The sequence below is a fragment of the Mastomys coucha genome, unplaced genomic scaffold (genome assembly GCF_008632895.1).
Source record: "Mastomys coucha isolate ucsf_1 unplaced genomic scaffold, UCSF_Mcou_1 pScaffold22, whole genome shotgun sequence".
NCBI classification, from domain to species: Eukaryota; Metazoa; Chordata; class Mammalia; order Rodentia; family Muridae; genus Mastomys; species Mastomys coucha.
Window position 1 is genome coordinate 89,620,210 of NW_022196905.1, and position 11,860 is coordinate 89,632,069.

General features: G+C 39.3%; 1 protein-coding gene across 2 annotated transcripts in view; it reads right to left on the reverse strand.

Annotated features, from left to right (window-relative positions):
• Window positions 1-2,050: 2,050 nt before the first annotated feature.
• Naa11 (N(alpha)-acetyltransferase 11, NatA catalytic subunit) overlaps window positions 2,051-11,860 on the reverse strand; it is a 14,117-nt gene continuing 4,307 nt past the window's right edge. For both annotated transcript variants that reach the window (XM_031336880.1, XM_031336879.1), the window contains exon 2: window positions 2,051-4,700. In XM_031336880.1, coding sequence (XP_031192740.1) covers window positions 4,497-4,700 — 204 coding nt within the window. In that variant the 3' untranslated portion in view covers window positions 2,051-4,496. The remainder of the gene's footprint in view (window positions 4,701-11,860) is intronic.

Consider the following 11,860-nt stretch of genomic DNA (forward strand, 5'->3'; position numbering starts at 1 on the left):
TGATTTATTAGTAACAGGATTTTTTGTGGGGACTCTCATGCCCGCATAAAGCAGAAGTGTTTAAACAGCCCCATGAGTACACCTTAAAGAAGTGATCTGTATGGTTCAAAATTTTGAATAAGTATTCATGTCAAAAGTATAAAGAACCAGGACAATGCACTTGCTGTGTTTTATAGGACCTGGCCAGGCTCTGTGTCAATGTAAGTTCAAACATGGAACACCCAGGTGGTGACTGATAGAAGGAGCTAGAGACAAAGGGAGAAGGGTATGCAGTTCCAGACCAGCCAGATGGCTAGCTCCTAATAGGGCTATGGAGACCTCCCTCCCTCCCTCCCTTCATCCCTCCCTCTATTCCTCCCTCTATCCCTCCCTCTCTCCCTCCCTCCCTTCCTTCCTTTTTTTTCTCTAAACTAGTTTCAGTGGGACTTGTAAGCAGACTCCAGCTTGAGCCATACACAAGCAAGGCCAAGCTTGGAGCTATTGTTTGCTTGAGAAGTAAAGGTGGAGTCAGGGCAGAAAGTAATAATGAAAAACTCCAAGGAAGAATATTGGGCCAATCTCATCACACAGACATGTGCAAATGTGTCAGTGTATCAAATGCTCACCTATACAAAATGTTGTAAAATTACTAGAGAACCACTTTCAGTTTACAGAAAAAGACAAAAAGTAGATTCTTCAATCCTTCTCAGGTTTATAGTAAACAAAAATTTGTTGAATTGGTTGAGTCCCCAGCCCCCTTTGACATGTGTAAATGGAATTCTGATGGAAAGATCTCCCTCAATTATTTATTACATGTATATGAGTACACTGTAGCTGTCTTTGGACACACCAGAACAGGGAATCGGATCCCATTACAGATGGTTGTAAGCCATCATGTGGTTGCTGGGAACTGAACTCAGGACCTCTAGGAAGAGCAGTCAATGTTCTTAACTGCTGAGCCATCTTTCCAGCCCCAAAAGATCTCCTTTTAATTCTTCTTTATAGATGTGATGCCTTGCAGTAATCAGTGACTTTCAGATGGTACTGTGCAAAGTAACTGCCAGGAAAATGTCCACAAGACCATGCCTGATTTCCCAAAGCTGACCAAGAGGTAAGGAAAGACACCATTTACAGGGTGCCTGTGTGATTCTGAAGCAACTCATGAACAGAACATGACAAACATTGGCTAGAAATTCTTTTTGAGTGAGTGAGGTGGTACTTAACAGTCCTTTTCAAATTACTGTGATATGTTAGAATGAAAAACAGTTTTAGTATCTGGGCTAACTTACTGTCAATGAACAGAGTAATTAAGGTAAGTAGAAGTGAAATCTTCAGCGCTATCAAGGTAATTCTATGGCCAGTAACATGGCTCAGCTGGTACAAAACATCATTCTCTGGGACCCACATAGAAGGAAAAACCAATTCCCACAATTTTCCTCTGACCTCCACATGGGCACCACTGTGGTGTATGTGCCCACCCAACATAATAATTGTTAAAAAAATTAGAGAAGTGAAATCTTAAAGAAATCCCACAGACCATTCATGTTTTTAAAGATGGGGAGAAAACTAAGCATTGTGGGGAGCAGAGAATTCTCTGAATGTGTACTGTGGACATGGGCATGGCCATGTCAAGGATTCATGGGAAAATGGCACCTCTCCACTCTTGGGTAAGGCATAGAGATGGCAAAGCCTTCTTTGGTCTATATGCAGATGTTGAACGTGTGTACAGAAAAGGTCTGTCATCATAGCTTTCTCCCTAAAGATATTTATGGCCTGAAGACTGCTCTTCGCAGGGATAGCTCCTTACTGGGTTAATTAAACCTGCCTCTTGCATCAGATGTGTGTCATCAACCCCACCTCTCTGTACCCAAGTCTAATAAACATTCTGAGCTCCCCTGGGACTGCATTCTCCACCCTGACCACCCAATCCCTCCTTTTCTGTGCATCTGCCTTTGTACTTTTTTCACTCCATCACCACCCAGTTAGGCCAAGTCCCTGGAAGCCATGCAAAGGTTCAGCACACCAAAGGATTCCAATATAAGATGTAAATATCAGTTACTAATTCACTTCGTACACTATAAACAAACATTTTTATTATATGTATTTTGATATGTCTGAAACTTTCTATTGAAATGTCTTGGTCATCAACCTCTTGACAGTGTCGCAAACAGCATTCCTCTGAGAGAATGAGATTCTAAATTACTTAGGGTCTAATTCAAAGTAATCTACCAAGTGTCTTAGACTGGTTACAAGTTGACCTTTATGACCATTCCTAGTCAGTATCAGCATTCCATATAACTAATGAGAAAAAGTCCTTTATTTCTTGATCCTTTTAAAGCTCACCAGCTTTGGCTCAATTTCTGGCACTACTCTGTGTGTCTCTCTCTCCCCCATGTTCCATTATTTTATTTCATATCTTTTTTATTGCTTTTATCTCCAAGGGAAGAACAGATTTCTAGCTATGTAACTTACAGGCTTCATGCACGAGTTGATAACACAACACACAACACTTATGTCCTGGTGACTAAGAGCTTTGAACAATTTGCTGACAAAACAGGATCACTCGAGTTTCTGTAAAGCCATGCATTCAGAAGGGGTGTGAGTCACTTTACAATCCGCACTATCCTCATAACATGAGCTATTCTACATCCTTGCTCTGGTTTCTCTAGGACCAGGCTTAAGTAAAAAGCAGGCAGTCTGTTCAGAGAAAAGAATCATAATTTGCTGTGTGAAAAGAACAGTGTTGTTATGGAAGCAGTGTCAGAGGCTCCCAGGAATGGGAGAGATGGCTGCTTCTGTTCCATCGGCAGCACACCCTGGAACTGCTTGGGAACTTGCTAATTTGTGCCCTAAACAATGTTAGAACACTGTTTACTTCTATTATCTAGACAGCCTTAACCCAAACTAGGTAGGCTGCTGCACTGCTGGATTTCTGATGACTCCTGGTAACAAAGCAAAGCACGGATGGCTTTATTCAGGGACACTGCAAATGCCTGGAAGCCTTCCCGATTTCCCAATTGCTTCGATGATTAACATCAGGTTACTAGAAACTGGTGCTGGGCTAGAGAAATCACTCAGGTAAGCCGAGGCTCCTCCTTCTGTTTCTCCATCTGCTGAGCTGTTACCATGAAGATATACTGACAAGGGCTCAAGGAAAACACGGAATATTTTATCAGTAAGATTATGCTGCCCTAGAGACAGATGTTAGAAAGCTGTAATATTTAAAAATAAAGAGATAATCATATGCTTGAGGGTAAAGAATAAAACCATTTCAGAGGCAAGGGAGAAAATTAAAAAGAAAAAAAAGAGGAAAATGGAAAGACTGAGGTCTAGGCTGACACACAAAACAGCAAATCCTTCAATGGAGAAAAAGGAAAGTTGTATGTGTGCCTCAGGCAAGCCTTTACCCTTAGACAGGCATTCTCCACACACCGGGGCTGAGTTGTAAGAAGTACTTAGCAGGGCTGATGATGGATTACAGAACAGACTCATCTCTTGTCATCAGCTGCTTACTGTCAGGGCTTAGATGTAAATCCATATACTCCGGTTTTCATAAAAATGTAAACATGAACATGTTGGACATTTTGATAATTAATGTTCAGAGAACATGAAAACATTACTCTGTTCTAAGTCCATCTATCAGTGACTTTTCTGGGGGAAGTCAAAGCCCTTTGCCTTCACTTACTTTTACTGAGACAGTCAACAGGGATTACAATTGAAGGTTACATAAATATTTACAATTGACACGTGCTTGTCATATATTAAGTCACTAGTGAACATTTTTAAACAGCAGTCTCCTTTTTTGCCATTTGACACTCTAACATTGCTTTGCAAATAAATTTCATTTTGAGGAGCAAAGAAGAAACTTTGGTTTTGATTTCCTGCAAGGTTGAGTTGAGATCCCGAGTAGTCATTTACTGCACTGCTTCCGATTTCTATCTGTAAAACAGAGATAATAATGCCCACCTCACAGGGCTACACGGTAGTAAATGCCACAGCACTGCATATGAACACCGAGACCCTCAATAAATGGCAAATGACATCATTACAGAACAAAGCAAACACAAAGGCAAAAAGCAACTGACGTGCGCAAGCAGATGAGCATCCAATTTAATGACTGCTCGCTCTTTTCTTAAAGTTCATACATTCTGCTTGTACGGTGTAGTAGAGCCCTTCTTTATCACATATTCCCACTGAAAAGGGGAGAATGCCACTTGAATGTGGAGGATAGGACACATGGAATTCCACAGAAAGCAAGAGGAAACAGGTCAATTGCACTAGACGAGGAAAGGGGCATGAGGTCTAACTTGATGGTCCTAACTACCCCCTTAGTGGTGGAAACTCAGACAAATAATGGCAAAACCCAAAAGCTGAAACCTCCAGGGTTGTCCCAGCTTCCTACTTGTCATTTCTAAGAGACAACTGTGCAACATAGCTACAAGCCAACACAGGACCAGGAAAAACACCCAGCGGCAGCACAGTGAGAGAACGCCAGGGATGTTCTGTCATGGCAGGCCTCAAGCTTCACTGGTTTTTGCATTGAGGTGTTCCTTCTTCATGATCACAGTAGCTTTATGTGGAAGGTTCTGGAGAGTTGAAGACAAGAAGCCACTCGAGTCACTGGGAGATAATCCCAGAGCAGCAGGGAAGATACTGCAGAGCACACCAGTTACACAAGGGTTCACATAATAGATGTGTCTGAGACATGAAGACCAGCGATGCTGTTGAGAAAAGAAGAGTGTGTTAGCAGTGAAGGCATAGGCTCTGACAGCCCTCAAAGAGCTATGAAAGAATGTCAGTTTTCTTCAGACATGTGGTCTCTTGAGGGTATGCATGCTCCAGGAGGGGATTCTGACTCATGCACATACTGGCAGCACTACATTTTTTTAAAGCACATAAAGTCAACAGGCTAAGTGGTGGTGGCGACAGGGGAAGGAGGAAAGACACATTTGATCATAGTGTATTATATACATGTATGAAATTCCCAAACAAGTTAAAACATGTCAGATTGTAATGTATACAAGTTCAACAGCAGATCACTAAGGAAGTCACTAACTAGTTTGCTCTACATTCTATATGATCCCATGGAAATTGGTGGGAATCAGACCACAGAACAAATTCTTACAGGAGTGAGGCTCTCCCACACACCCCAAATAGGACACATAAGGATTTCTTTATTTTATTTTATTTTTAGGATTTCTTAATATATATAGGCCCAGTCTCCTCTAAGAAAGGGAGGCGGGGGGGGGCACAGGCTGACCTGCCCTAAAGAATGTATTTCAAACATAAAGAAATAAAAATACTTCTTTTGTCATCTTCCCTCAAAAGGACTTTCAATGCTGGGTGTGATGGCACCTGCCTTGTAATCTTAGCACTCAGAGGGCTGAGCAGGCAGATTACTATTTCCAGGCCCACCTGGACTACAGAGTGAGATACTATTTCACAAATCAAATTACTTAAAAGAAAAGAAAGATGTAACACTGCAGGAATGAAATGACTTATCCTGGTTAGTGAGAGGCAGTGTTCTGTCTAGTAGGTCATCTTTTACAGTAAGAATTGGTCAGGAATCCAAAATATAGATTGTGAGTCTTCAATATAATTTAAGGCTTGGTCATCCCATCAATGACTATCTGCTGAGTGTCTACCAGCAATTAACATCATGTTTAGTATTTTAAAAGGTAAACAAGATATGCGCTCTAATCCTTGTTAGTTAAATGTCTGTGTGATGTATAAATAGATTGAGTTTTTTTTTTAAGGCCTTGGAGTGTTTCTGATTATTTTTAGCTAAAAACAATAGTAAAATATCTCAACTATACAACTGAATTATCTTTTCCATCTACCTTGCATACAAAAGTAATAAAATAGAGGCCATTCTTATGCACAGAGCAATTACAAGACATTTTTGTTCAAAAAAAATCTCACTACAGAAAGCTGTTTCCAGAATAACACAGAATCAAGTAGGAGGCAGTGTTATGCAAAGTCTAGTGTTGGCATTTGTGGGCTGCAGAGATGACTCAGAGGTTAAGAGTCTATATTGTTCTTTCAGAGGCCCTAGCACCATGCTGGGTGCTTGACAACTACTTGTAATTCCTGCTCCAGAGGGATCCTATGCTTCTGGCCTCCACAAGCACCTACATTCAACCACACACAGACATACAAGCAATTAAAAATAATAAACATACCTCTGTATAAAAAGAAGTACACTTGGTCTATTAGAAGAGAAACAAGATGTGAAGGAATGGATTATAAACACTAGTACTACCTTTCTCAGCTTTTTTTTTTTAAGTTTTATTGCATTATGATGAGAAAAGTTACATGATTTCAATTTATCTGAATTTATTAACATTTAAAAACATATTTTAAGTAAATAGAATTAAATCACATTCTTGTTTTCCTTTTGTATCCCAACTCCTCCCAGAGATCCCCCTTCAATACCTACAATATCTTTTTTCTCATATTCCTTAAAATTTATAAAATATTATAACAATAAAAATGAGTATTATAAAAGTTGTTTGATATAAAACAACAATTTAACAGTCTTATGTAGATGCTTGTCTACAACAATTACTGAAAATACATACATTTTTCTCAATATAACTTTTAAATAACAACAAACATTAACTGTATATTTCAAAATAATACATCACTACTAATATTTTCTTAAATGAACATAAATATATAAAGTGTTTTTGTATGTTTATTTGTTTTGTATTTAGTAGAGCTTAAAATCTTGGGTCTTACTGTGTTAACTTGATACAAGAGTTACAAACATCAAGCAAAGCATTCAATTTCACTCTTGGTTGCTCTCTTACAAGCCTCCTCCCAATTTAACTGTCTACATTTTTTGGGGTATATAAATACTTTTAAAATATGTAAGCTGTTCTGAATATCATAGTATAGTGTAAAAACATGAAATAAGCAATATTACTAACAGAGAGGCTGAGATAGAGAAACAAGATCTCAAGACCATAATGTTGTACACAGCAAGACACTGTCACCAACAAATAAGCAGAAAGTGTATATGGATTGTATAATATTGGACCTATTTCTCCAATTACCAAATTAGAGAGACCATTGGATGACAGTCAATAAATTTCTAATTCCTCATATTTTGGGATTTCAATCAATTAGGATGTGTTGGTAATATTTTCATATTAAGATATTAAGAAAAAGTACTTGTTACTTCCTGTTGTTTTTGTTAAGAGGTAGAATTAGTTTTGTATGGATTTGTTGAAAGATTACTTTCTTGCTTCTTCAAGGGCATAGTTTTGCTCCTTATGTTGATGTTTTCCATCTATTATCCTTTGTAGGGCTGGATTTGTGGAAAGATATTGTGTAAATTTTGTTTTGTCATGGAATATCTTGTTTTCTCCATCTATGGTAATTGAGAGTTTTGCTGGGTATAGTAGCCTGGGTTGGCATTTGTGTTCTTGTAGGGTCTGTATGACATCTGCCCAGGATCTTCTAGCTTTCATAGTCTCTGGTGAGAAATCTGCCATAATTCTGATAGGCCTGCCTTTGTATGTTCCTTGACCCTTTTCCTTCATTGCTTTTAAAATTCTTTGTTTAGTGCATTTGGTGTTTTCATTATTGACAGGAGGAATTTCTTTTCTGGTCCAGTCTATTTGTAGTTCTATAGGCTTCTTGTATGTTCATGGGCATCTCTTTCTTTAGGTTAGGGAAGTTTTCTTCTATAATTTTGTTGAAGATATTTACTGGCCCATTACCTTGGGAGTCTTCACTCTCTTCTATACCTATTATCCTTAGGTTTGGTCTTCTCATTGCATCTTGGATTTCCTGGATGTTTTGGGTTAGGAGTTTTTTGGTTTTTGCATTTTCTTTGACTGTTGTGTCAATGTTTTCTATGGTGTCTTCTGCCCCTGAGAGTCTCTCTTCTATCTCTTATATTCTGTTGGTGATGCTTGCATCTATGACTCCTGATTTCTTTCCTAGATTTTGTATCTCCAGGGTGTCTCTCTTTCTGATTTCTTTATTGTTTCTATTTCCATTTTTAGATTCTGGATGGTTTTGTTCATTTTCTTCACCTGTTTGATTGTGCTTTCCTGTAGTTCTTTAAGGGATTTTTGTGTTTCCTCTTGAAGGGCTTCTAGCTGTTTTCCTGTGTTCTGTATTTCTTTGAAGTTGCTGTTTATGTCTTTCCTAAAGTCCTGTATCATCATCATGAGAAGTGATTTTTATATATGAATCTTGCTTTTCCAATGTGATGGTGTGTCTAGGATTTGCTATGGTGAGAGAACTGGGTTCTGATGATGCCAAGTAACCTTGGTTCATGTTGCTTATATTCTTATGCTTGCCTCGCATCATTTGGTTATCTCTAGTGCTACCTGCCCTTGCTAAATCTGACTGGAGCCTGTCCTTCCTGTGATCGTGGTTGTGTCAGAACTCCTCAGAGTCAAGATGTCTCTGTGATCCTGTGATTCTGTGATTCTGTGACCCTGGGCTTGTTAGAGCACCTGTGAGTAAAGCTTCCTCTGGGTGTTTTGGGACTGGCTGCGGAGCTTGTGCCCAAGGTCTGCTCAGGGCACCAGCCCAGACAAACCAGAAGAAACCTGAACCACTGGGCTGGCAGAGTTCCTATGTGCCTGGTCCTGCTGGTCCCAGTTACTTCTGGTATTCAGACAGATGTGTCCTCCTCACCTCTGATCCTGGGCACCTTTCTCAGCTTTTAATGAACCGTGTTAGCACAGTTATGCATAACTATATAAACCCTAATATTTTATGAGTGTTTTAGTTATCTCAGCAAATATTGCTTGGCAATTTTAAGAAACTAAAGTGGAAAAAGTCAAGTAACAGTATAATATATGTTCTAAGTCAATTTGTCTCATGGAACAGTACTGATAATCTTCATGAAGATTTTCTTCAAAAGATATATTGTATCCCTTAATTTATTAACTTATTTAGTTCAATTTTTATATTGCCAGGCATGTTTTTTATTTGTATAATTTTATTTCTAGTTATGTGTATGTCTGTTTGTAAGTATATACATGTGAGCGCAGATGCCCTTGGAGACCAGAAGAGGGTGTCAGGCTCCCTGGAGCTGAGATTATAGGTAGTGCTGGGGACCAAACTCAGGTCCTCCCCAAGAGTACTGCGCGCTTCTCACTACTCTCTAATGCTAGAGCACTAGGCTTCTGACACGGAGGTCATGGCAGCCTGCAGAAGGAATGTTGGTTGTTAATAAAACCTTACAAACAGAGAAGAGATTATGGTTTTACAATATGAAAAATCTGCAATACTCTGGAGATATTAATTTTTAAAATGCCATTATAGAATATTTTCAGAAAGATTTACATGACTTTTTTTTTTTTAAAAAAAACTCTCCATTTGTAGTTTTAATGTATTTTTTCTTACCTTATTCACCAGTAAATATATTCTATCCTACATATTGGAGCAAGGAGAATACACAAAGTGAGATTTAGATGGAAATCAATCTCTGCTTTTATGTGTTACCTCTGCCAGTGTTTCAGCCAGCCTAGGTATATTACACACTGATTGAAAGGTGACACACTTAGAGATTATAAATAATTCAACAAATAGACACTATGCGATCAGCTTTTGAAAACGGTATTTCATCTCTTCTCAGTGCTCTGCACCATCATAGTGTGCAGCTGCATTTGAACTCTATAGTTCCTGGCATATCTGGGCTAAGGTTATACTAGGAATTTACCAAGCCTGTCAGTCCCTAACCTCCTCCCACGGTTCATTATATCATTCCAGTAATAATTAGTTGTCTGGTAAAATTAAGAACAGTCTATTTCAGTGAATGCTCATGTGAACACTTAACAACTTTCTGCTAGAATGACAGCTTCACAACAGAAGAATAAACTAGAAAAGCAAGAGTCACGGAAGTAACCTTAGTTCACTCGATGCCAGCTCAACCAAAAATGCTAACACTTTGATTTCTCCTTTTTGTTATTAAGCGTCAAGCAAATACTTCCTGCCAGGTGCCATTCCTACCTCAACTAACACCGTTTGAACTGACCTGTCTTCATTGCTATGGCTCCCTAGAGACTCTGCTGCTTCCAAGCGCTGATTCCGCTAAGTGCTTTGACGTTGAGCTTGTCAGTGAAAGCTATTTTAGTTCTCAACTTCATCTCCCTTCCAAGACTGCAAACTGTTGCTGCTCAGTTGCAACACTCACCATCTGATGAATGTGAAGGAAAGGAGCTACAGAGTTCCTGTCAGCTTCTATCAGTAGCAGAAATGTACAGTGTAAGTGGTGTTAGCAGGACCAGACCTCTCATATTTAATCTTACTATTTGTGGAGCCTGAGTGGCTAAGTCACTGTCAACCACTCACTCACTGTGTATGCGGTGCTCTCTACCACACCTGACCTGTATGGAGTATTCTTCCCATTGACTTTACAGGGGTAGCAATGACTAACTGGGCAGTCCTGAGGACAGTTGAGGCAGCACAGTGAGCACTACAGGAAAAGCAGTAATTCTCGTTATTATTTTTAGGATGAGGACACTCAGTCCCCATTCACCAATTGTCCTCACCTGAAAATGGAAATAGGAAGAAATGAAACATCAGTCTCTTTAGGGCTTTTCGCATATGCATGTGAACTATCGTTCCATAGGAGGGAGCACCAAACTGCAGCAGTGCAGTGACATGTTTACAGCCCAATCTCATGTCCCCTTGCTCTTTTTGCTCCACCAATGGTCTTTCCCACACAGGCAAGTAAAGCTACGAGCTGGTGATGGTTCAAAGTAAAGCTTCTGACAACACGAGGGATATTAGAGTGCAGGGATCGTTTCTTTCAGACTTGAAAGAGACAAAATCGTTGATCCCACTGTTAACTTTCCCAAATGTGTGCAAAAGCAGAATAAACATGTTATTTATATAAAAACCCTAGGTGGATTCCCAGAATTCCCTGTGGCATGTCTTGAAGGGGAGTAATAGGGATCATCTGTTCCTGGCTGGGCATGAAGCAGCTTCTCACATCTACACCATAACTAAAAGGATCCCCATTGTTTAAGAAATGATGCTGTTGGCCAGAATACCTCCCATTCCTTCCTGTGACAAAGATCAACTATACTTCTTTATCTCCCTTGCCATTAATTGGTACTGATTTTTAAAGCCTATAAGAAGTTCTGTATTTATGCTCTTCCCTGTTACCTAAATGTGCATGAACAGATGGAAGACATTATTCTAGAAAATGGGTGTCAGGAAGCAAGGAATTAAAATTTTGCAATTGTTTCAATTGTGAATGTACGCACTAGAAATACTTGCTCTACTTAGGGCTTTGTCACAATAAAATCATAGTAAGTTCATATCATAGTATAGCTATTGCAGGCATCTCAAATGTAATTTATACTATTCTCAAACCTGCTCAGAAATAGTCAATACACATACTGCTAAACTTTTATTTCTTAGCTACTGAAACATACGTATTATTGTTACCGACATTTAAAAACCTTGACAATTCTATTTTAGTAACTTTTTTTCTTATAATCCATCTAATTGTGATGCCCCACCCCCCACTTCCTGAGAAGAGGTCCTTAGCTTAGGTTTTACCAGGTAACAAAGGTGCCACAGTGACCTGTTCTATCTGTGGATCCTGAGTACTTTTTACAGAGCAGAGCCCTTTTCTTCTCTGCCTCGTCTTCTTCACTCTGCAGACCCACACTGCTCTACCATGAAAGACTTTAATTAGTAAGCCACTAAGTCAGGGACTCTGCAACAGTTTAGTTGCTTTATACAGAGCACTATACTGTAACTACTAAAGTGACCCCAACAAGATCCACAGTGGCCTCTGGTTGGATTTAACTCAAATATGAAGAACAAGAAAGAAGTATTAGATGGGGTCACAGAGCTGTCTCAGAAGGCAGGAGGCAAAAGCAGGTGAATCCTATAGAAT